Source organism: Cinclus cinclus, chromosome 13 (assembly GCF_963662255.1).
Source record: "Cinclus cinclus chromosome 13, bCinCin1.1, whole genome shotgun sequence".
NCBI lineage: Eukaryota > Metazoa > Chordata > Aves > Passeriformes > Cinclidae > Cinclus > Cinclus cinclus.
The window spans coordinates 20,633,005-20,659,729 of record NC_085058.1 but is presented as its reverse complement, the minus strand read 5'-3'; the positions used below and the strand labels follow the sequence as shown (position 1 = coordinate 20,659,729).

Here is a 26,725-nt window from a genome sequence, read left to right as displayed (position 1 = left end):
TATATATATATATTTTTTTTTTTCGATGTGACCGAATACTACAATTGGAGATTTTTAAGTCTCTCTTTTTTCCTCGGTTAGGTTTTCCCAGCCCAGGCTGGAGCTGGGGGAGCAGGAGGAAGCCAGAACTGCGCCCTGATCCCTCTAAATTCCTGGTGCCTGTGAGCCCCCCCGGGGAATGCTGAAGATGAGTTATCCTAAAACACCGGTTCACAGCTCGGGACCTCACCATCACCCCATGGCTGCAGCTCCTCCCCGGGAGATCCCCCCCAGGCCTGGCTGTCACCACAGGGACACCGCTCCCAGCTCCTGCAGCATTTGGGACCCGAGCTGCTCCTTCCCTGGGGCGGAGCCACCCTAAACACCCAGCCCTGGCTGCAGAGGGGCCACAGCTGGATCCTCTGCAGAACAAACAGCTGGAATGTGTTTGTTCCCTGAAGGGCCGGCCCGTGGCAAGGACGGGTCCCCGGGGGAGTGCCCGAGTTCATCTCTGAGTTCATCTCTGAGTTCATCTCTGGGTTTATCTCTGAATTTTTCTCTGAGTTTATCTCTGAGATTTTCTCTGAGTTTTTTCTCTGGGTTTTTCTCTGCGGGTGCCACATCCCAACGGGAATGGGAGGAAGGGAAGAGCCCCTGCACTGAGATGTGCCCGAGAAGCTGAGCAGCCTGGGGACCCCTGGAGCATCCCGGAGATGGGATCTGCTGCTCCTGTTCCCTGCCCAAAGAGGCCGAAGGGGCTCTGTGTGTCTGCCCTGCCCCCCGGAGCATCCCCCGTGACATTCTCTGTCCTCCCTCCGCCCTCCTGTGCCTGCCCAGCCCCGGCCGCAGCTCCCGGGGGGTTCCCAGGAGCAGCTCCCGTGGGATCTGGTGGCTCCCGGATTGTCCTGGATGGGACAAGGGACACAGCGGGAGCCACAGAGCCCAGCGAGCTGGCATCGCCCCCTCCTCCTCCCGCAGATCTCGCTCTCCACTTGCCTCCCTGCAGGAATTTTTTTTTTTCCCCTCCCAAATTCCCAGGTTTTGCCCGCGCATCCCTTTCCTATGGATGCCTCCAGCTGAACTTTCCCTGCAGGACCACGCAGCTCCAGGAGGCAGGAGAACAAAACGCACTCCGCTCCCAGCTGCAATCCTCCCGTTCGCTTTTTGCTCTCGGGTATCCAAGGGATCAGATGGAGCTCCCAGGAGCTGTTCCCGGTGATTGCTCGGTTATTAACGCGATCACATTGCCGGCCTTGAGCCGAGGGACAGCGACAGGTAAAGGAGCCCAGGCAGCCCCGCCTCCCCTCCCAGCTTTTCAGGCTGTTCTTTGGAAAACAAAGACGGAAGCTTCGCCTTTGGAATGCTGGCAGCGGGCTGGATTTGGCCACGGGGATACGAGAAAACAAAATATTTCCTAGTTCTGTGCTGATTTAAAAGAGGATTTCCACGGGCTCTTCTCACAGGAGCTTTGCCTGGCAATGGGGAAGGGAAACTTGGAAAATATTGGAAGTTTTGGCACAGATGGGACATAATTCCTTTTTCCCACATCCACGTTCCCATGGGAATCATCATCATTGAGGTTATAGGAGAGGTGACAGAGAGGTGACACTGGTGTGGGGCCACTGGGGGGGCCCTAAAGGAGCTGCTGGGATGGGGAGAAGGATTGGGGGATCTCTGAATCTGTGGGACCCTCTCCTGAATTAAGGTTTTCATCACACAGCCCTGATGGGATTGGGGGATCTCTGAATCTGTGGGACCCTCTCCTGAATTAAGGTTTTCATCACACAGCCCTGATGGGATTGGGGGATCTCTGAATCTGTGGGACCCTCTCCTGAATTAAGGTTTTCATCACACAGCCCTGATGGGATTGGGGGATCTCTGAATCTGTGGGACCCTCTCCTGAATTAAGGTTTTCATCACACAGCCCTGATGCCATCCTCTGAGCAGCACTCAGCTCTAGGGTGTGATAGCGCTGCATTTCCTGCAGCCTTTCCTGCCACGAATTCCCACAATTCAGACCCCAAAAAACTGCAGCAGGAAGGAGGACAGAGGACAAAAGCCATCCCCAGGCAGCCCCACTGGGGGTGAGCGTGGAGAGCAGCACTGCTGAGCCCCTTCCCAGCACCCAGCACTTCCAGGAAAACCTCCCTGGAGGTTCATTCCCATTCCCGGAGATTTTGGGGAGCAGCATGACGTTCTGCATGAAGCATGTTTCCTGTCCTGGACACCTCCAAGTGATTTTGGGGCAGGATTTTCTCGTCCCCAGCCGCTGCATCCCAGGAGATCCCTTCGGGCAGGTTTGGGGGTTCCTGCACCGCTCAGGTGCCCCGTGCCAGGCTCACCTGCATGCCACAGACCTGGATTGGGATGATTTGGTGCAGGGACAGGAGCCCGGGCTGCCTTCAGGGGGTGCGTGGGGGGCACCCGGCAGAGCTAAATGCTGATTTCCTGCACTGCCCCTCACTGTGCCCCTGGGTGCCGAGCGGCGGCGGCAGGAATTGGGGTCCCTGTGGGGACAGACCACCCCCCGATCCCGTGTCCAGGCAGGATGGGGAGCTCTGGGAAGGTCCGAGCTCGCTGCTGCTCAGCTGGGAACGCCAGCGAGGCTGGGAGGAGCTGGGGAATCCCAAACTCGCTGCTCTGCTCTCTCATCCAGCCCCGTTCCCACAAACCCTGCCGGCAGTGATGAGCAGATCCCTGGATGCGCTGAATCCAAGGATCTGGGACAGGAAACGGGATGCAGGCCCCAAAGTTCCCTGATTGCTGGATTGATTAATTGATTACACTGATCAACCAAGCGAATTATAATTCTGTCACCACTTAAAAAAAAAAAACAACAAACAACAAACAAAATAATCAAACAAAAAAAACACACCCAAACAAAACCAACCAACCAACCAAAACAAAACAAAAAAAACAAACAAAAAAAACCCCAACAAAACAAACAAAAAACCCCAACAGCAACAACACAAAAAAAAAAAAAAAAAAAAACAACAAAACAACAACAACAAAAAAAAATTGCCAAAAGCAAACCCAGAAGGTTTTTCTCAGCTCCATCCCACACGGATTTTCAAGATGAGTCTTCCCCTGCCAGGAAAAGCAGCAGGAAAAGCCTCGGGGTTTGGTGAATTTTAAACTAAATCCGAGAAAAAAAAAAAAAAGAGAGAGAGAGAAAGAGAGAGAGAGAGAGAGAGAAAGAGAGAGACCTTTTATCCAGGGAAAGCTGCTGCGAACTGTTAGGGATGAATAAATGGCAGCGCTGGCGATGCCCTGCTCGGCTCACGGGAGGGAATTTGTCTCACTTTAGCAGAAGGACCTGGAGGAACGGGGGCTGCTGGCTCATTCATTGCGCTCTTATCTGCCAGCCGGGCTGTGACATCAGAGCAATTAAGACAAACTTTAGTCTGGGAGTTCACGCCTGCAACCTCTACACTTCAAAAAAAGACAAACGATCCCTCCAAGGAAGGAATCCAAGGCTGCTTCCAGAATAACATTTAGGATTTGCAGTGGTTTGGGAGGAATATTTCACTGAGTTGTGTGTGTGTGTTTGGGGGGGGTTAAGCCGCTGGTAGAAAATAAACTACATGTGTATTTTTAATTTTTTTATTTTATTTTATTTTTTAGCAAAAGTTTATTTTTAACGCAAAGTCAAGCAAACAAACCCCAACCTCCTCCCACCCAACTCGCTCACCCCAAGCCTGCCTCTCACATCCATTTTTATTTTTATTTTTTTTCCCTTTTAATCAGCATTTTGACACAAGGACTGATTCGATCTGTGTCGGTCTGTTGTGGACACGTCCAGCAGAGACAATGCAGTCATTCCTCCTTGCTGGAACAGCAAACCTGGAGCCTGTGCTCGACCCAGCTGAACCCACAGCTGTGCCAGGGCCTCCCCACCCTCCCAGGGAAGGATTGTTCCCAAAATCCCCTCTGGCGCTGGAAGCCATTCCCCTCCATCCTGTCCCTCCATCCCTTGTCCCCAGCCCCTCTCCAGCTCTCCTGGAGCCCCTTCAGGTCCTGGAAGGTCTCTGAGCTCTCCCTGGAGCCTTCCCTTCTCCAGGTGAACATTCCCTGGCTCCAGAGCACAGCCCTGCCCTCTCCCACCTCCTCAAACCCTCCGTGATTCAGGGACCAGCCTGCAGAGCCTGCCCATGGATGCTCCCGGTGTCTGGCCCCCAGGATTTTGGGATTTCGAACCCCGATCCCCAGCAGCTGGCACTGGGAGCAGAGAGGGGCATTCCCAGTCACTTACTGGTGTGATGCTGACCCACCTGGCACCCCTCACAGGCTGGGCAAGCTCTGATATTTCTAATTTTTTTTTTTTTGGCCTGTTTGCTTTTGTTTCAGATTTAAAGCCAGTATTTTGTGGCAGCTGCACTCAGAGGCAGCCACCAACTCCTCGGGAAATCCTCTGGACACTCAGACAGCAGCAACAGTTAAAAAATACTCTGGAGTCAGGAAATAGAACATTCAGTAACCCAAAAATAGAGATATAAAATACTTGCTTTAAGGCTGTGTACAATATAATTGAAGATAACCTGGAAACTGCTCAGCAACCAAAGAAACAAATTAAAAAAAAAAAAAAATCCTCAATGCGGCAGCGAGGAAAAGGCAGCCAACAAATATCCCGATCTTGCTGATGCTTCTAGGAAGTAATGGAGGTAAAATAAAAAAGATTGGATCAGCGGAGAGTCCGAAGGCGGTGTGGGAAGAGCTCCTGGGACGCTGCAGAGCTCACGGTGCTCCCTGGGATCGCCGCTCCTCCAGCATCCTGCACACCCACATGGACACCACCTCGGCGTTGCCGTCGTTGTACTGCACCACGAAGGGGTGACCCTGCAAGGGGGGCACAGGCAGGGTCAGCCAAGAGAAACACGGCCCTCCTGGAGGGGAAAAAAAATTAAAAAACACACCCCAGCGTCCCGTGGTTACAGCCACAAAAATGTAATAAAGCACCAATTCAAACCAGTGGATTTCCTCCCGGATCCGTGCCAGCCACACGGCCTGCTCTGAGCAGGGGAGGCAGCCCAGACTCTCTGGAAATGCTCTTTTTTGTCCTTTTTGTTATATTATTTTTTTGTTTTATGTTGTCGTTGTATTTTGTTGTTTTGTTTTGTTGCTGATACTCCATTTGCTCCTTGTGTTTTGAGCCAGCCCCTTTCCAGGACAGCTGAGCAGTTGCTGAATGGTGTTTGGGTAAAAATTATATCCCCCCCCCCCCAAAAAAAACCCCAAACCATTAATCTGCTCCTCTGCCGGTAAAAGTGTGTGGTGTCCTAAAATTCCTCTCTTGAACATCCTAAAATTCCTGTCTTCAACATCCTTCAATTCCTCTCTTTGACATTCTTTAATTCCTCTCTTTAACATCCTAAAATTCCTGTCTTTAACATCCTAAAATTCCTGTCTTTAACATCCTTCAGTTCCTCCCTTCAACATCCTTCCATTCCTCTCTTTGACATTCTTTAATTCCTCTCTTTAACATCCTAAAATTCCTGTCTTTAACATCCTTCAGTTCCTGTCTTCAACATCCTAAAATTCCTCTCTTTAACATCCTTCAATTCCTCTCTTCAACATCCTTCAATTCCTCTCTTCAACATCCTTCAATTCCTCTTTTTAACATCCTAAAATTCCTCTCTTTAGCATCCTTCATCCTTCACCGACCTTCCAGTGCCCAAAGGGGATCCAGGAGAGCTGCAGAGGAGCTCTGGACAAGGCAGGGATTGACAGGATGAGCTGTTTAGCCCAGCACTGGGGTGGTTTTGGGTGGAAAAACGCAGGAATAAGGTCAGTGCTTTTATCTCCAACACGGCCTGTTCCACCTTTTCAACAAAACAGCCAAGGACAGCAGAGAGAACAATCAGGAGGCACAGACAGGGCAGAGCAGGAATTAAACCCAAATATTCCAGCCCGTCCTTTCTCCTTTAGGATGGAGAAATCCCCAGAGCCACCTCCGAGCCAGGATATCCCTGCATTTAAACTGCTCCAAATGAAATTCCAGCTCTGCAACCTCAGCTCTGCACACTGCTCACCCTGTTTGCTCCGTTTCCTGAGGATATCCCACCAAAACCTGGGGGGTTCCACATTCTCCTCTCCCTAGGGATAAGTTTAACTTGAAATTACTCTTTGGATTTCCCACGTTTTTACTGTCCTGCTCCAGGGAGGATTCTTCTCAGGCCGAAGGGATGTTTTTACTAGAAGGTGTTTTTCAGAATCTGGTGGTTAATTTTTTTTTTTTTTTTTTAAATTTTCTTTCTGAGTTGTTTGTTTGGTTTTTAAATTGGGAATAGGAGAACAAGAAATTCCCACCAAAACTCAGTAGGGCCCATCTGTGCAAATCTTGGTGGACAACCTGCAGCGTTTTCAGGCCAGGAAGGACACAAGTGGCCCGAAGATGTCCAGTGCTCAAGGATGTGCCAAAATCTACTTCCAAACTCCCTTTTGCTGCTTTTAACACCTGACCTCACACTGCAATAAAAACATTTCTCAAAGAACCCCACAGAGCTGGGGATAAAGCAGGAGCCCATCAAACCTGGCCTTGCCCTGTTTGCAGCAAGATTTGGGAGTGAAATTCTGCACCAGCTCCAAAATTGGGATCTGGAGTTTGCTCAGCACCCAAAAATGTCTCAGGGAATTACTGAAGATTTCCTCCAAGATGTCCCCAGCACTGTGGCTGCAGCAGTTTCATCTCTTTTATGAAATCTCTTCATAAAACTCCTCCCTGCCCTCCATAATTTTGTCACAATTCAGCACCCAACCACGTTCTCCCCTTTTTCAGGCATCCTGAGTGCCACAGACCTCAGAGAGCAGTGCCTGAAACTGGAGATTCCTCTGGAAAGGATGGAGGAGAGAAGGGGCAGGGAGGTGAGACAGAGAGGGAAGGAAGAAAAAAAAAAAATTAAAAAATAAAACCCCCAAACCAGCACAGGAGAAAAGCAGCAGGACAGAGCTGCCACCTCAGAGAGGGGACAGTGACAGCCCCACCAGTTTGGACACCGCCAATAAATCCTGGTGGCTTCCCCAGCCACAAATCCAAGTGCCAGCCCTGACTTCAGGAATGAGCAATATGTTCTCACCCAAACCCAGCAACCTGCTGGGCTTAAATATTCCTGCAGGGATTTATTGCGAGGGAACACCGAGAAAAGGAAAATGTGTGGAAGCCTGAAATGCATTTTCTGCTGCAGGGACCAGCTCCTCCCTGGCCTGCTGAGGTGACCCTGCCTGGTGTGGCATGCACAGATTTATTTTTGGGGACTCAGATTTCCTCAGATTTCGACGTTCATGGCAAAACAAGAACAACCTCCTTCTCGATTTTTAAATGTCCAACATCGAATATCCTTGAAAACACCTGGAACTCAGCACAGCAAAGAGCAAAGATGGTGAAAATCCAGCACCAAACTGTTTTTTTCTTACTGGTATTGGTGTGCAATAATCACCTCCTTCCCAATTTCTAAAAATACCTGGAAACAGCACAGCCAGAAGGAAAGAGGTTGAAAATCGAAAATCCAGCACCAAACTGGTTTTTATTTACTGGTACTGGTGTGCAATATCCACCTCCTTCCCAATTTTTTAAAAACACCTGGAACTCAGCACAGCAAAGAGCAAAGATGTTGAAAATTCAGCACCAAACTGTTTTTTTCCTTACTGGTTTTTCCTCACTGGTACTGGTGTACAATAATCACCTCCTTCCCAATTTTTAAATGTCCAGCCTTAAAAATACCTGGAAACAGCAGAGCAAACAGCAAAGAGATTGAAAATCCAGCACCAAACTGGTTTTTTCTTACTGTTTTTTTCTTACTGGTATTAGTGTGCAATAATCACCTCCTTCCCAATTTTTAAAAATACCTGGAAACAGCACAACCAGAAGGAAAGATGTTGAAAATCCAGCACCAAACTGTTTTTTTTTTGTTGTTTGTTTGTTTGTTTGTTTGTTTGTTTGGTTTGTTTGGTTTTTTTCCCCTTACTGGCCTGGTACTGGTGTGCCTTGCCCAGGCTCAGTGGGATGCACTGGGAATCCTGCAGGGAATGGGAAGTGGCTGCTGGAGAACACAGAGCTCAGAGCTGGAAAGGTCAGGCAGGACAGGGCCAGGGCTGGCCCCCAGTGAGTGTCAGGCAGCCTAATTTTGTGTGTCAAGGCTGAAAATGAGATAAACAATGACAAACCAGGCTTTTTAAATGAACTTGTCTCATCTGGTTCCCTTGATAAAGGGTACGTTTCCCGAGCTGCAGTGTCCCACCAGACAGGTTTAACTCTTTCACAGGGCAGCTCCTCGCAGAGGGAGAGGTGCAGGATTTAAATATCTGACAGGGAATTAAAAGGGCAGTGCCCCCCTGAACACAGAGCCCTGGTAATTCCAACTCGGTGCTCTCCAGCCATCCATCATTTAGCCCAGTCAATTAAATCGCCATTATTCAAGGGTAAAAGTTCCATCCTTTTATCTCCCCCTAAAATTCAGCAATTTGCTTTCACGGCCTTCTCCTCCGACCTAAAGAAATAAATATTTTTATTTGCGATAATAACCCACCCTGAGCTCGTTGCCCCTGACCTTGCAATGGCATCCTGGGCTGGGCTGCAGGTCCGTGGATCTTCACGGATCTTGGACCCAGCTCCAGGTGCAGCTGTGCTCCAGGGGGTTGGAATTCCCTCTGGGACACAAAATCATCACCCACAGCCCCAAATCTGGGCTGCCTTCGGCTCCTCAGCCTAAAGCACAGCTAACAACTTCCACTGCCTCTCACAAATCCACAAATGCACAAATGCAGGGAGGAGCAAAGCTCCAGGAGAGCAGGATCCCCTCCCATGAAATGTCTGTGTTTGCAGGAGGTTCACACAGGTTTTTCCAAGGAACAGGCAGCTGTTGGAACCCTGGAAAACTGAGAATTTTAGGTTTTTCTCTGCTCGCAGGCAGAACACTGCTTTTAACCTGAAGCCACGGAGAAAGCTTCCAAAATGGAATGATGGAATTGGGATTATAGGTGTGGAGTTGGAATAGAAGTGTGTAAGATCACAGAATTTAATGTTAAAACTCAGAATTTAATGTTTTATGGTGCAGTAATATATATGAAGCAAGATGGAGGTTTTAGGGTGGAGGCTCAGTCTTCCTTTTTCACTTTCTTCTTTATAAATCTAAGCAATCATGTTTAATGAAATAAAAAAAATCTGCATTGTGGATCACGAACAGTTAATTATTACATTAAAAATAAAAAGAATTTGAATAACTTTTCTCAATTCAACAATTAACCCTTTAAAAACCTCACCAAATACATCTCCATTTTAAACTCGCTAACTTAAAACACTATAAAACTCACTAAAACATAAACAAAAAAATAACAAACATCTAAACCCAAACAAAAAAAAATACCATCTCAAACATTCAATCCTAGCAAAAGAAAAAAAAAAAAAACAACAACAAAAAAAAACCAACAACCCAAAACCCACAATACTGGCAGTTACCAGCCCAGAACGGTGCCAAAACACATTCCCAGTGGGAAATGCCAGTTCAGCCACCAATTTCCTTGGAAATCACCAAAAAATTGAGAGATTTTCCTGTCAGGGTGGTGTCCCCTGGGGCACAGAACATGGCAGGGATGAGGACAGGGCAGGAACCTGAATCCCAAATGGTGGGAGTATATCAGATCTAACCCACAACAACACCTCCTTGCATTTTTTTTTTTTTTTTCCCCCTGGGATAGCGAGAGGCTAACTGGGGGAGGGCAGCAAATTAAAAAATAATAAGAAAATTCCTCATGCTGATGAGAGGAAGGTTGGGGAATGAGTGGCACTGCATCGGTTGTAGTGGTGCCACCCTTTTAAACATTTATTTTTCCAGGAACCCTCCCAGCCTGAGCTCCATTTATTACCAAGCAGCGCAGACAAATTATGTGTCCCTTTAAAAAAAAAAAAAATATTTCCAACTCAACACAACAACAACAAAAAAAAAAAGAAAAAAAAACACCAATAAAAAAGATCCCAACTGTTGCAGACACAGCCTATGAAGACAATGGCCGTGCCCTCAGACAGCATTTCAAATACAGTTTATTAGTGTGTGATATGAAAAGGGTATTTTTATTGCATGATATAATGCGATGGGACCTTGGGCGCTCTGCAGAAGGACCTTGCACTCAGAAGTGTAATGAACCCATAGTCCAAAAAACATTATACTGTACATTAACCTATCATTAATGGCACATTAGGGCTGGGGGCATTGCACGCTCGCTGGGCAGGGCTCCATCAGGACAGTGTGCAGGAAACCACAGACTTCCCAGGCTTAAAACAAATAGAGAAAATAAATATTACTGCTGGCTGCAGGCTGCTCTGAGGGGAGCTGGCTCGCTGTTTAACTCGCAGGTTTTTTTAAGGGAGGGGTGAGGAAGGTGCAGCAGGTTTTTTTTTTTGGGGGTGGTGTTGGACATGCTCTGAATGCATCAGGTGCGGATTTTCCTGCACGAAACGCAGCACCTGGGAAGAACAGAACTGGAAGGGTGCTCCCCTTCCCTGCCATCCCCCGACTCCTGCGTGGCAGTAGGAGCTGGGAATGGGAAGAGCATCCTCTGGTCCAGCCCTCTCTCTCTGTTGAACACCTGGGATCTGTTTTGCCTCTGCACCTGAGCAGAATTCCAGCCCTAACTCCACGTGAAACGCGAGCAAACCACGGAATTCCTGATGCTCCCAGAGCAGGTGGGACGCTCCATGCCTTCCCCCACTCCAGGTGCTCTGCTCAAAGGAAAGCCGCAGAGCAAATGTTAAATTGGGAGAGCCTGCCTGGAGCTCATCCCTCCAGCTCCAAAAAAATTCCACCTTGGCTGCCCCAACAGCACATCCCAGTTGGTTCTCCCATTGCTGCTGAGGTGTCTGGGCTGTTCACAGCTCTTGTCATTAACTCGGGGCAGGATCAGAGGGGAATTCTTGCCCATCCTCATGTTTAAAGGGAGACAAACCCGACCTCCAACAGGACAAACACAAAGATCAGCTCTGGAGCTGCACAGCTTCCCAAAACCCCAGGGACACCAAGAGCTGAGTAACCCAAACAGCTTCCCAAAATTCCAGAGAACACAAAGAGCTGAGTAACCCGAACAGCTTCCCAAAATCCCAGGGACCACCAAGAGCTGAGTAACCCGAGGCACCCCGAAGTGACCCCGGCTCCCCCTGCAGTGACCTCAGCACGTGCCAGGATTTCATCACTCCACCCCTGCCTCCAGTGCTGGAGGATTTTCCATCTCGAGCTGCTGCCTCCAAGGACAAGCCACACTAAAAGCTGCTCTAATTATCTGTGCCAGCTACCCACAGTATCCAACTGCGGCTCCCACAGCCAGGAATAGCAGCGAGGAATCCTCAGGCCAATTCTCTCACTGCCGACTCCCAAACATTGTTAATTCACAGGCACAGAAGGTGGCAGGACATCCTCGGGGGATGCTCCACGCAGCTTCTGAGGCTTGAGTGGGGTAAAAGCTCTGAAGGCTGAGCACGGGTTAATCCACAGAGACACAGAATGCACCCACGGGTGAAAGGACCCCGCAGGACACTGTTCAAGAGTGATCCAGCTGCTCTGTCTCTTGTTTTCCTTTGGAAATTTCGGGATTTCTTTTTTTTTTTTTTTTTTCAAAGCCTTTTAAGAAAAGTGTGAGCACCTGAAGCGCTTGGAACAGCAGGGACAGCAAGGCTCAGTTTGTGTGTCTGCCAAGAGTGTCCCCAGTGTCCCAAAGCTGCAGCAAGGTCAGCTGCAGCCTCCTTGTCCCTTCAGAACGGGATTGCAGATCACAGATTGAGTTTAACCCTAAAATTCCAGCTCCTCCTCGCGACTGGCAGGGCTGTGCTTGATCTGGGAGCGAGTGTTTGCTGGCCCAGTTCTCTCTCCCTGTTCCTGTCCTCAGATTATTGAGGGCAAGGACTGAGCTGGCTGTGCCAGACAGGCTCCGGCATCCCCAGGGCAAACCCAAAGCCCCAGAGCAGGGCATGAAATCAGGGGGTCACAGAATCATGGGATCTCCCAGTCACGGGCTGGAAGGGGCTTAAAACCCATCCAGTCCTACCCTGGCCTGGGCAGGGACACCTTCCACTGCCCCAGGGTGCTCCAAGTCCAACCTGGAGCGCCCCCAGCACCGACCGTGGCGTTTTCTGGGTGGGGATGAGGCAGGAACAGGAACACGCCTGAGGCCTTGGGGTTTGGCTTTTAGATTCTTCAGGATCTCTGCTGCTTAGTGTGTAACTCTGAAAATTCATGTTAGGTGTTAGTAAATTCTCTTCACAGGGGACTTAGACAAAACAATTCCTTTCTAGATAAAGAATCAAGGACAACTGGTACCCAAAAAGCAGAAACAACAGCGAGGGAGAGGGGACAAGGCAGGGGGCTGAGACTTCATAGCCTGGGGCTGTGCTTGGATAATTAACCCCAATTTGTAGATGAACCAAAACTTATAAAAATGTAAAACTCCTCACCAGGATCCATCTTGGATTTGATTTGGGTGCAGCCCCTGTCAGGCTCTTGCACTGCCCAAGGGGCATCCTCTCAATAAATTCCTATTTTATTCCTTTTGCTCTGCCTTTCCAGATCAGCCTTTCCAGGCAACACATCCACATGGAAAACCAAGTCTGATTCTTTTCCTGGGAGTTTCTGCTCCTTCCTGGCTCTCAGCTGAGAGCAGAGCCCAGCCTGCTGAGCAGCTCCACTCGGGGAGTGGGGACTTTTTGTTTGTTGCATGGCCTCCCTAGCATGCACTGTAATTAAAATGTTGATTACTAAACAGTTTAAATATATGACAGACAATGCAGTTAAAGCCTACAGTTAGGTCAATATGTGATTTAGATTTGCCATTTAAAAGCTCTCATTTAAATTTTGCATACATTAATCACTACCATACTTCAATGTTCTGATATCCACCTGACTACACTATTAAAATAAAACTTGCTGCCCCAGGGAAATCCTACTTATTCTTAATTGTTTCGAGGCTTTGATGGGCTTTTAATCTAAGATTAATTTATGCAATTTTAAATAACTCTTCTTATGATTAATAAGCTTGAAAATTAAAAGGAGTCTAAAGCAATTATAATGAGCATTTGGTCATAACCTCATTAGGAGAAGGAGTGAAGGATACAGCTGTGGAATTCTTACAAGACTACAATTTAAGGTTACTTTCAGAGGAGTCAGACATAGTTCTTGAAATTGCAAAGGCAGATTAGCCTAGGTCAGCCTTAGAACTATGGCTACCTAGATTAGCACACTAATGGTTTTATCCCTCTGATGATATGTGAGACAGAGAAAAGATGATACAAACCAAAGATAAATGGATAACACAACCAAGCACTGAAGCCTCGGGGTTATATTTCTTCCTTATCTTTTTTTTTTTTTTTTTTTGAGAAGTACATTTCCCCCCTATTATTTATCTATTTGTAGACTGACTTTCACCAATGCATTTTTCCTTTTTATATGACGATGTTAATTGCAAGCGATTTTTTCAGCTGGTTTAGTTTTGTTGAGGCACCAGAACTCTCCTGCATTTTACAGAATTTGTCTAAAAAAAAAAAAAGCCCCAAAAAACCAAAAACCACAACAGTCCCCAGGCCTGATGGATGGACCAAAAGGAGGAACAGCTTAACTTCGACCTCAACACCTTAACCTGAAGATCAACTGTCGACACGCCTCGCCCGAATTTCCATTTTTAAACAGCAATACAAGTTCTTCCTTATGATTAAAGTATGATTTCTCCAAGCTTTTGACCCCAAAGATCTCAGAGACCCCTTGTGCAGTCGTGATGTGTCCAAACTGGCAACTCCTCACCAGACAAAAGGGCCAAGAGGGAATTATTCCGGTCGGAAGAGCAGGAATGGGAGCAGCTCCAGCTCCACTCCACAGGGTGGACCTGACTTCAAACTACTGAACCCTTCCTCCTGCAGGACCCCGGGTCTGCTATTTGCTATTTGTCCGTGGCAAAGACTGCTCTGAAATTCACTGCAGAGTTTAGGGTTTGGCTGTGGCACAGAGGAATCGATTTGCCCATCTGCAGATCATTCTTTCCACGGCAGTTTTGCTTTTGATATTTGCTGTTAAACCAGTAACTGTCCTTGGCATTCCTGGCGCTGCTCAGCTCCAAACGAGCCGGCTCCCAGCAAAGGTATTTCAGATTTTTTGTGTTATTGACTCTTAAAGCAAACTAAAGCAAGCGAAATCCAATTGGAGTTTACTTCTGCAAGTGCTGCTGAGGTTAAGAAGAGGAATGGGGAGAGTGGCCCAAGGCTGATGGAGTCTGTCAACATTAGCAAGCTGTCGACAACAGCAGCAGATCTGCTCAGTGAAACGCTCGGTGCAACATTCCAGGCATGGAAGAGGTTTGACTTTTGCCCAGCTCTGGTCTGGTTTGTGGCCTCGGTGCCCATTAGTGGCTGGAGCTCATTAGGTGTGTGCCCGGAGCTCATCTTCTGCTGGGGTTTCATTTGAAATCGATTCAACGCGTGAGCTTCCAGACCTGGCTGTGATGAGAATCAAAGAGTGGGGGGCTCAGAAAGAGCACAAGATTCACACCAGAATTACCTGACCTGAGCTGCACCTGCAGGAGTGGCCTCGGCTCCAGCACAGGAATGCTCTGGGTGACACCAAACACGGCTTTCGTGGGGAATGAAAAGCTGAATTTCCATCAAACAAGGACTAAATGTTCCCTACAGTATTCCCTTCAAATGAGGACTAAATGTTCCCTACAGCACTTCCTTCAAATGAGAACTTAAATGTTCCCCTAGACTGGGGGAGAAGGGCGAAGAAAACAACTGTTTTCCCCAAGTTTTTCTACTGGGAAAAAAAAAAAAAATTGTGCTAAGCAAATTACTAAGCTGAAGTAAACTGAAACAATCTCCTAAATGTTTTTCACCCAAACCTTGGAGAAGAAAACGCTGTGCGCATACACACACAAATAACAACAATTAACAAAAGCAAAAAAAACCCAAAAACAAAACAACCCAAAACCCTGAAAATGATGTGGCTGGAAGCAAAAAAGGGAGAACGAAACAGCTCGTACTTCGTTAGCATTTTTGTGATGAAGTTTCTGCAAATGAACAAGTTGTTTTTAAAAGTACCACTGCCATCATCCTGCACTCCACAGCTACGTGCTGCCTGCACGGAGTGCAAAATAACATCCCTGTGTTTGCCAGGCTTTGTAAAAGACTAAGTAAAGTATTTGTAAGGGACTAAATAAAGTATTTGTAAAGGACTAAATAAATTATTAAACGACCGAGGTGAAGGTAGTGCCAAATCCCCTCGTCTCAGGGGCAGAGAAAGCTCAGGGATGCTGAATAAAAGCACAGAGCCCTGCTGAAAACAGAGGAGGCAAAATATATCACCACTAGCTGGCCTGGAGAGAAAAAAAAAAAAAAAAAATTCCTTTGAATCCCTCCCAAGGTCACTGCACAATGGCTGAGGCCACCACCACCATTTCCATGCTCAGAGCTGTATTTTAATCCAACTTTCAGGATTTTCCTGGTGGAAATGTGGCTCTCCCCAGCCCAGCAGGAACAGGCTCATCCCCATTTTCACCAGCTGAGTGTTTCCCTCAACCTCTCCCATCAAATCCGAGCAGGCAAATGCGCATTTATGGGACAAGGAACTTTTCCCTGGCTGGATTTTGGTGTTTCAGCCTCAATAAAACCTCATTTTCTGAGCTCTGCCCCGCCTGGGAGCGCAGCTCCAGATGGGGAGTCCGCATCTTCAAAAAAAAAACCACCCAAAAAAAGCAGAAAATAAATAAACAAGAAATAGTGTTTAATTTAACAATTAATTTATGGGACAAGGAACTTTTCCCTGGCTGGATTTTGGTGTTTCAGCCTCAATAAAACCTCATTTTCTGAGCTCTGCCCCGCCTGGGAGCGCAGCTCCGGATGGGGAGTCCGCATCTTCAAAAAAAAAACCACCCAAAAAAAGCGGAAAATAAATAAAAAAAGAAATCATGTTTAATTTAAAAATTAGAAACTGGAGCAGGCTGTGAGCACAGAGGTTGATTGAAAGAAAATTTAAATTCCTGTCAAGCCCATTTAAACACAGGGGCCCTTCATAGGCAATTAGCTGCTCCCTGTGAAGGCCGGGCCTGGTCACTGCGAGGAGCCGAGAAAAATTAACTAAAATCAGGCGCTATGAAATATTTAACCTCCCAGTTTATCACAGGGGTTTGGAAATGTAAACAAGACAAAAATCGATTCCTCGGTGCCCTCCAATCAATCCCCCAAAAAGGCGAGGGCATCTGTTTCTGCTCAATTTTGTTTACTCTGGCAGATTTGCCTTAATTGCGGTTGTTTATCTCCCGTTGTCCCCGGGGCCCTAATCTCCCGATTACTAATACTTAACACTCATTTCACATCTAAAGCTACTTCTAATCCTCAACAGGTTTCTGGAGCTCTTAAAATTATGGATTCGAGGGAGATTTCTCTTTGTTGAGAGGAAGGTTTTGCCACCCGTAACCAGCTGGGCCCAATCGTCACCAGGGATGGCGGCAACAAAGGTGCTAAAAGGTTCTTTCACAAAGTCCGCTGGGAATGGCATTGAGGAAAAATAGGGGGGGAAAAAAAAAGCCTTTTGATGGGGAAAGATGGAAAAAAAACCACCCTGAACAAGGGGGCTCTAACAGTCCAGCCAAATAAAGTTACTGTCATAATCAAGCGTTGTCAATCACAATGGAAATCCAATTAAAAAATCTTTCAGCACGGCCCCTCTTCAGGAGAAAAATGTCTTCTATTTATATGCGGGGTTTTTTTTTTTTTCCTTCTTTTTTTTTTTTTTTTTTTTTTTTTTTTGTGTCAACCGCACAAATTAGAAAGTCGTATTAATTGATTTTTTACTACTTTAGGCCTTGATCCTCCAGCTGAATTTCTGCGGATGGAAGAATCAAGCGGCACAAATCTGATTAAGGGATTTGAGGCATAATGCACACAGGTCACTAAGAAGCCATATCTCTATCTCCTGCTTTATACCCTGCTTATTCATAGGCAATTATTACTCTTATTTAATACTGCAGGAGTGTCCTGAGGTGCTAATTGGAGTAGAGACCCACATGTAGCTGGTACTGCACAAGCACCAGCCATTTTAATCTATGCACAGTGTCTGAATCCATTTAAAAAGCCAATTTCATTACACAAATAAAAATCAGACGTGGATTTCAACAGTTGCCTGCTAGAGCGAATTCCTTGGTGAGTTTGGAACGGGTAGAAAGGACAGTATTCAGGGATTTAAAGACAGGGGTCTTATTTTGGAACCGCTAACAGATTTATTTTTCTCAGATTTTCAAAATGAATACGTAAGGGAGACAGCTGACATGAAATATCAACGAGGCAAATGCACAACTTCTCAATACCCAGTAATTGAAAGACTTGCAACTCTGCTACCAAAATGAGTGAGATGTAAATATTTGTCCCTGTGCCTGGAGAACTACTGAACGACCAGCAGTGCCAAATGAAACATTTGCTCAAATTAAACTGCAAAGCCCAGGAGACTCAAGGAACCAAAAAATATGAACTGGATCCCTCTAAGCTGTTGCCAGTTTGTTTTTGTCCAATTTCCTTAGATTTTCAACACCTCTTTGAGCCAACTCGAGTTACTCCTTTTCAGATTTCACGGGGAGGGCTGGGAGTCCGTGCAGCTCTGGGGGGGTGTCAGGAGGGGGAAATCAGGTTTGATGAAGGAATCGGGTGATCCCACAGCAATGGGTGCAGCAGGCAGAGAATCTGAGCCTTCAAACCCCCGAGCTCAGCCCTTAACCTTGTCACCATGCTGCTCCCGGGTGATTGCTGGATTTAGTGATGCTGATGGAATGGATTTCTCCCTTCCCAGAGCTCATTTCTCAAGTGGCAAAGAAGAACTCGCACCCTCAAGGACAGAGATGGCTTCCCCCACCCCCTCCCCTTTCATTTTTCTTATTTTTGTGGAAGACAGAGGGGGAAATATCCCTGACCCACCTTTCCCAATTTCAGCTCAGTGAGCAATGCTGCCACCTGAAGAAACTCAGATTTTTTTCCCTCTAAAGCTACCTTGAGAAGGAAGATAATGAACACCCAGGACAGGAGCATCCTGAGCCCTGCTGTGAAATCCTTGCCTCAACATAAATTTTCATTTGTCTCCAACGTATCCAGGATTTGATCCAGAACTCCTTGTCTGAACCGAGAGCCTGAAGATCCAGTTTATTATTTATCACATGGTTCAACTGGATCATCCTAAAAACCCTTTTCCAACCTGAACAATTCTATATTTACAACAGCTCAAATACTTGGCTCTGTACTTTCTTTTTTTTTTTTTTTTTTTTTTTTTGTTTTTCCCTTGAGAAACCAGGAGAGAAACCTTTCCTTCACACCTGCACGTGTTTGGTGTGTGCCAGAACTTCCCCTTGTCGTGGGGTGAAAATCTGGGATGGTTGTGACACAGGAGAGGCTGAACATCCGCACACAAAGCCATTCATCACAGCTCCAAGCACAGACAATTTTACCATCCCTGATGGGAGACCCTGCACTGGCCCAGCATAAAATAAAGGCAGCCAGGGAGAGAAAAATTCTTGAGTTTCCTGTGATTCAGCAACGGCGCCCAAACACCTGGACAGGTGCACGTGGCAAGCGTGGATGCCCAAAGGTGATCTCACAGGATCTCTGGGGTGTGTGTGTGAAAAGGAAAGTGCTCAGAGCCCTCTGGTCTATCCCCAAAATCATCATCACCAGCCAAACCTCAGCCCTGGCTACTCAGGGGAAAGGCCTTTTATTGACAAACCTAAGCACCAGTGTTTTATTGGCTTTATTCTGGGGGTTTAGATGAAAATCCAGGCAGGATTACGCTGATCCTCCGTTTGTTTGTTTAAACCATAAAAGCGTTTCCTGAGAGCTGCAACCAGGGGTTTAGCACAGTGAACTGCAAATATGTTCACCCTCTAAAATAGAAATAAAGTAAAGTAGAGCTACTTAAAATCCAGCTACTCCGAAGCCTCACATTTTTAATTTCCTTGTTGTACTTGTTGGAGATGTGGGAACGGGCAGCCAGAATCTGTTTTTGAGAGTCTCTAACATCTTGACACGCGTCTTAAGACATTTAAATACACAAACTAACTGTTTAACTGGGGAAAAAAAATATCAATTATAGCAAACAAAACCAGGGTGCCTGGTCTAGAGCCATTCCTGGAATGGAGAGAGGGAATGGGAAATTTCAGAATTGTATTAGGCATTAAAATAAATAAAAAACCAAAGGGTTTTCCAGCATGGCTTTGACACGGACGACATACAATTTATCACACGACGTTTAAAAAAAAATAAAACATCAACGTGAGAAACGACAGCGATTTAAAATTTTAAAAGGAGAAGAGCTCCTGGTCGCTTTGAAAATTTGACCACTTGAAGAAAAACCATTAGATCTGTGCAAAAGCAATGGAGTGCAGGAAGTGACTGGATCCTCTCCGTGCCCAATTTTTCCCTTGAGGAATCCTAAAGGCCGTGCTTTGACGCCCCCACAACGGAATAACTGCTCCATTCCTGACTTCTGATGCTCCAAACATAATTTCTTTACATAAAGACCTTTCATTTCAGTAACCAGCCAGAGCGTGGAGGAGCTCAATACCACACTAAAAACCAAAAAAAAAAAAAAAAAACAAAACAAAAAAACAACCTCACCAAGACGCTCGAGCAGTCCCAAAAAAAAAAAAAAAAAAAAAAGGCACCAACAACCTCTGCAGAAGCAAAGGCCGAGCTGGCAGCTAAAGAAGAGATTTTAAACAATTACCAAAGCAGGGCAGTGATATCATAAAGGCAATTTCTGCGCTAGCTTGTTTTCTGCAACTCTCCCTGCCTCTGAACAGCTAGAACAGATAATAACTATTAGTAAATCAAACTCCTGCAATATCCAGCTGTGTCTCCCACATTTACATACAGATAGAATGGGTATATGTTTTTAATATGTATGCGAGCTGTACTTTTAGCACAGCTGAAGTGCACGCTACAAAGGAGGAGGAGAATGGGAATGGAATCAGCATGAGATAATAAAGTGGCCTAGATAAAGTATTAGCCAGCGATTGATCTCAAACAGGGGATGTTGCTTCTCTCTGACCTGATTACTTACTATGCATAGATTCCATTAAATAGAGCTTAGAATGGAGAGCTTCGGGAAAATACCGAAAATTCATCGCGTGCTTCCCTGGATTCTGGGCATGAGCAGGAGCTGAAAGCTGCCCTGGGCTGCCACAGCACAGCTCCTCAACAAGCACTGCCCCCAGAGCCAGGAAAACTCCCTGGTTCTGGCCAAAAAAAAAAAAAAAAAAAAAAACCAAACAAAAAAAAACACACAAAAAAAAAACAAGTGGAAAGGGGGGTAAAAAAACCCCTCCCTGCGCAGGAGAACTGGGGAGATTTTCACGTTAGAGAGAGAGGAATGTGCTGTGCAGCCTTCCCCGTGATATACTGTATTATATATGTAATATAATTTCTATATTAATACGATAATATAGGAATTGATTCGATTTAGTTGGCCTTTCTTTTAAGGAGGAACCAAGTGGAGATAAAAGAGCAGCATTTTGGAGTAAGTTTAGGATGACCACTGGTAAATTCCTTTCCCCGAATGGACAATTTTCTCATTACTTGGTGAAATTCCTGATTTCACTGCTCTGGAACGAGTCACTTGATTTGATTACTTGCATACAGGAAAAAAAAAAAAAACAAAACAAAACCAAACCAAAACCAACCAATGGGATGTCTTGTTTTGGGAGATGCCTGCATGCAAGGAAGGGCAGTGAGTAAATAAATAATAAAATTAAAAAAAAAAACCACCTGCACATGGACATCCGTGGTAACGAGAAACCTGACTTCAAACAGGAATTGCATCCAGCCTCAGCCTTATTTCCTGACAAAATGGACATTTGGGGTTTGATTTTTTTTTTTTTTTTTAAAAAAAGAGCTTTTTTGCAGGACAGGCAGGGGAAATCCATCCCTGGGATTGCAGCAGAGGTGCCAAGCTGGCACTCCAGGTATTGTCAGTCCTGAAATGCATTTAGAACCCTCTGGGTACCAGCGGAGCAGGAGAACATTGATTTTCTGCTCCTTTAATTTTCCCTCCAGCCTTTAATTATCCCAAACTGGTCACAAAATCGTGACTTCCAGGACGGCTGGTGTCTGCAGGGGAGGAAGATGCTGCTGCTGCTGCTGCTCTGGTTTGTGTGAAGGCGAGGCTGGCTGTGTGCGACACCTCCCATCACTGCCGGGACCGTGCTTTTAACGTAAAAAAAAAAAAAATTTAAAAAAAAAATAAAATATATATATATAAAAAACCAACCCGAAATTCAAGGGACAAGGTGAAATCCTGCTCTGGTTTAAATCAGCGATAAGGAGACCTGGAGGATTCAGAGTTTCACTGCGTCCCTCTGCGCCCCAGAAGTGCAGGAATGAGCGCTCAGAAGGGCGCAGTGCTGAGGAATCCTGGAATTCACAGGGTGTTCCTGTCCAAGGAATGTGGCACCGATGGACTCCGCGACCTTCGAGGGCTTTTCCCGCCTCTGTCATATTTAAAGTTTCGGATTTATTTATTTATTTATTTATTCATTTATTTATTTTTTTCCTGGCCCCACTTTCCAGCAGTTATGGATTAATTTCTGTGCACACCTTTAGGCACAGCTACGCTGTATCTGTGCACACGGACACGGAATGCAGGTGAATATATTCATATTCATTTAATAAATAAAGTGCTGCTTGAGAAGACTGGGGAAAAGCAAAATTATGAAGGGTTTGACTCTATTAATGTAATATAATATAATATAATATAATATAATATAATATAATATAATACCATATAATATAACAGAATATAATATAATATAAATAATAGTAATATATTATATATATAATATAATATAATACCATATAATACCATATAACACCATATAATATAATATAATATAATATAATATAATATAATATTATATTATATTATATAACAGAATATATTGTACTGTATTGTATTGTATTATATTATATACTATATTTTATATTTTATATTGCATATTCTATAATATACTATAATATACTATAATATGCTATAGTATAGTATAGTATAGTATAGTATAATATAATATAATATAATATAATATATATACTATATTATACTATACTATACTATAATATAATACAATATAATATAATACAATATAATATAATATAATACAACATAATACAATACAATATAATATAATATAAAATATAACACAACATATATTATATGATATATGATATGTGATATAATGTAATATATAAGGTAATATAATTGCAAATGACATAATTGTGTATTATATGATATTATATATGATATGATAATTATGTATTTTTTCTATATCTCCTCTATAATATTGAGGACTGAGCAGCTCCTCTTTCACTACTTGTTGTTACAACCTCACTCCTAACTGAATAAAAACGACGGAGAGGGGGGGAAAAAAAAAAAAAAAAAACCACATTAAATTGTTTAAAAAAGTAAGAACGCTTCATTTTTCACTTATTTATTATTTCTCCCCCCCCCTCCAGAGGAGCTAGAATTTCCAAATAATTTCACAAAACACCTCCTTTCAAGGGGAGCAGCACCCTCCAGGGCACGCAGTTGTAAAGATAAATCTGTGCTGCTGCAGGCACTCACCCTTTGGCCTCGGTTTTATGGCTCTACACCCTGGAGTGGCGTTATTGCTCACAAAAAAACATCCCCACACACACTTCTGGGGGGCTGGCTGATGTGCAGGATGTTTTATTTATAAGTGCCAGGCCTATTGCATCACCAAAATGTTCATTTGCAAGCGGAGAGAGAGAGAGAGGGGATATTTATTTATTTATTTATCTTTTAATTTAATTTTTTTTTTTTTTTTTTAATGAAACCCCGTTCCGTTGTTTTTACGGCCGAGCCACCCCAGCCATGGCAGAACGGAGCACGAGGCAAAAATGTTTCTGCACCTCCAGAACCTGCTCCAAGTTTTCTCACATGTCACTAGCTGCAAGGATTTCCCAGCCATAACAATAATAATAATAATAAAAAAAAAAAAAAAGGACAAAAATCAGAAATGGAAAAAAAAAAAAAATCCCATTTTTTGGGGGAATGAGAAAGCCCAAAGCGGAGGGGTTTTCTGTTAAACTTTAATTTCAGCGAGGTGTTAAAGGAGGTTTGCTCAGCTTCAAATGCAGATTGAAGGTTAATATCCTTAAAATGAGATTTACCTGGCTAGGTAAATACTTTATCTCAGCTGAGACTGGGTTGTGAGACACCTGGCCCTGGGTATTTGCAGAGATTATCCTTTAACTAGAGAATTCCAGCAGTAAAAAAAAAAAAAAAAAAAATTAAAAAAAAAATCTTGTTTATTCCCCTCACAGCTCCCAGCGTGGAGGCAAGAAAGGAAAGGATGCACCAGAGTCTTGATCCTGTTCAAATCCCCTTAAAAATTCCTGTATTCCAGTTGTCGCCGCGCATTTGATGCTCAAATAAATCAGGATTATTTTAGAGAAGCTTCTGAGTTACAGCAAACAGGAAAGTAAAGAAAAATTTAAGAATTAAAGGTCATGAGACAGAGAGGGTCGTGAGTCTACATAAATTGCTGTAAATGGCAATAATTAATAATTGGGGGGGAAAAAAAAGAAAAGATAATTAGGAGCAGAATGGGTTCTGAGCTCAGGTTCCAACCCCGAGAACCTCTCCATGGACACACCTCACCAAATTCTCTCTCGTTCTCCCGCAGCCAAACCTGAATTAATTTTGTGTGACCACCAGCGGTTCCTGCACACTCCACTAAAATAATATTTTAACCCCACTTTCTGCTTTCAGCCCTCACATTTGGGAAGGCCGAGGCTGGCAAAGATTGACCTGCATTAAGCTGTAATCCCTGGACATCCAAACTGGAAGAAAACGTGCGTCAAGCACCAAAATTATTTTGGTTGAGACTCGACAGTGGCCGTGAAAGTCCTGAATGAACTCCCCAAATCACAACAGCAAAACGGCCACCAACCTCAGGATCACAATTCCACCTCTGCTTTGGGTGCAAATGTGGAACTGCCGCACAAATTCGAGAGAAACACGCTGAGAACGCTGAAAAAACGCAGGGAAAAAATAGAGGAATTTCTTATGAAAATGACCCAAAATGATTCATGAAAAATCCAAAGTGAGGTTTCACTTACCATTAAATCTTCAGGTGCTGGCCTTTCCTTCGGCTGCTTCTTCATGCTGTGCCATAAAACAAAATGTTTGGATCAAAACGACTGCTCGTGGACTTGAGACGTTAAAATGTCAAGTTGTTTCACTTGAAATGGGGAAACATTGGATTATTTTAAATGCTTAAATGTTGAATTGTTTCATTTGAAGTGTCGGAACATTGGATTATTTTAAATCCCTTTTATCAGAGAGTGAAGAATTTCAGTGAATGGGAGACAGGACTCCAAAGAATCCTCAAATACTGGGAACCCAAATACTGGGAACCAAAATAAAGGGAACACAAACACTTCAAACCCAAATAAAGGGAACTGAAATACTGGGAACTCAAATAATGGGAACTCAAATACTGGGAACACAAATAAAGGGAACCCAAATAATGGGAACTCAAATACTGGGAACACAAATAAAGGGAACCCAAATAATGGGAACTCAAATACTGGGAACCCAAAAAATGGGAACTCAAATAAAGGGAAGTGAAATAAAGGGAACTGAAATAATGGGAACTCAAATAAAGGGAACCCAAGTAAAGTGAACTCAAATAATGGGAACTGAAATAAAGGGAACCCAAATAAAGGGAACCCAAATAAAGGGAACCCAAGTAAAGGGAACTCAAATAATGGGAACCCAAATAATGAGAACTGAAATAAAGGGAACCCAAATAATGGGAACTGAAATAAAGGGAACCCAAATAAAGGGAACTCAAATAAAGGGAACTGAAATAATGGGAACTCAAATAAAGGGAACCCAAATAATGGGAACCCAAATAATGGGAACTGAAATAAAGGGAACCCAAGTAAAGGGAACCCAAATAAAGGGAACCTAAATAAAGGGAACCCAAGTAAAGGGAACCCAAATAAAGGGAACTGAAATAAAGGGAACCCAAGTAAAGGGAACCCAAATAAAGGGAACCCAAATAAAGGGAACTGAAATAAAGGGAACCCAAGTAAAGGGAACCCAAATAAAGGGAACCCAAATAAAGGGAACTGAAATAAAGGGAACCCAAGTAAAGGGAACCCAAATAAAGGGAACCCAAATAAAGGGAACTGAAATAAAGGGAACCCAAATAAAGGGAACTGAAATAAAGGGAACCCAAATAAAGGGAACCCAAATAATGGGAACTGAAATAAAGGGAACCCAAATAAAGGGAACCCAAATAAAGGGAACTGAAATAAAGGGAACCCAAATAAAGGGAACCCAAATAAAGTTTTTTCTTCCTCCTTTGCAGCCTTCCCTTACGGGATGGAGACCCTCACACTGTTCCTAACCCCAAACCCCTACAAATACAGAACTCCCTAAAAAACCCGGAGCCACAAACCCATCGAATCCCCGATTCTGCCCTGGGAATTACAGCCCAACTCATCAGCGGGGAAGGGAAACCCAGCATTAACCAGGTCAGCAGATCACGTTTCTCCCAAAAACGATCCCATATTGATTTATTTTTTTTTTCTTTTCCCCTGCAACAGGTGCAATTAGCCCAGGTGAGCTGCGTGAGGGAGCACAACAACGCGGCCCAGACGCCGCCGGGTTCATTCGATCGGATTTGATTTGATTATTTTATCGGCTGTTTTATTTTTATTTCTTATTTATTGTTTTATTTTATGGAAGGCCAAACAAAAAAAAAACCAAAAAAAAACCAACAAAAAAATCCTGGACGCTGCTCGCTCGATACCTCTCACCTTTACAAACTGATGGCTGAAAAAGAAGATTATTTCCTTACTTTGCTCCTCGTTGTTTGTTTTATTTGATTAGTTTGATTTTATTTTTTTAAAGCAGGGTTTTTAACCGGCCGGATGTTAAACACCAAAAGAGCCGTGCTGGAAATTGGGACATGTTAAGGACACAATTTACCTTCCCCTATAAATAACTCCGAGCTCCCCAAATAATTCACAGGCGGCGGCAGCGGGCTGGGGATGCTTTGGGGGGGATTTTATTTTTAATTTTTATTTTGTTTTGGGGTTTTTTGGGGGTTTTTTGGGATTGTTTGGGGGGTTTTTTGTTTTGTTTTTTGTTGGTTTTTTTAATTTTTTTTATTAAATTTGGGGTTTATTGGGGTATTTTTTGTTGTTTTTGTTGGCTTTTTGTTCGTTGCTTGTCGGTTTTTGGTTTGTTGGTTTTGGGGATTTTTGGGGTTTTTTTTGGTTTTTGTGTTATTTTTTAATTTGGGTTTTTTGTTTTTCTTTTGTTTGCTTTGGTTTTGTTTTTTGCGTTTTTTTTGGTTTTTTTACGTTTTTGTTTTTATTTTGGTTTTTTTGTTGTTTTTTGATTTTGTTTTTTATTTTTACTTTCTGTTTTTGGGGGGCTTTTTTGTTTGTTTTGGTTTCTTGGGCTTTTTGCATGTTTATTTATTTTTATTTGTTGTTTTTTTGGGGGGTCTTTTGTTGTTTGTTGTTTTGTTTTGGTTTTGTTTTCCCCAGCTGGGGCTGCTTTGGGTTTCTTCCTTAATTTTTATTTTGTCTTGGTTATTTTTTTTTTTTTGTTTTTTTGGGGTATTTTTGTGGTTTGTTTTTTTGGTTTTTTTTTAAGCTTTGTTTTGGTTATGGGTGGGTTTTTTTGGTTTTTTGTTGATTTGGGTTTTTATAAAT

The 26,725-nt window shown here is 44.1% G+C and overlaps 1 protein-coding gene across 2 annotated transcripts in view; it reads right to left on the bottom strand.

Moving 5' to 3' along the window:
- Positions 1-2,384: 2,384 nt before the first annotated feature.
- MAP2K5 (mitogen-activated protein kinase kinase 5) overlaps positions 2,385-26,725 on the bottom strand; it is a 146,282-nt gene continuing 121,941 nt past the window's right edge. For both annotated transcript variants that reach the window (XM_062501727.1, XM_062501728.1), the window contains 2 exons: positions 24,110-24,155; positions 2,385-4,815 (listed from right to left, as the gene is read on the bottom strand). In XM_062501727.1, the coding sequence (XP_062357711.1) occupies positions 4,714-4,815; positions 24,110-24,155 (148 nt within the window). In that variant the 3' untranslated portion in view covers positions 2,385-4,713. The remainder of the gene's footprint in view (positions 4,816-24,109; positions 24,156-26,725) is intronic.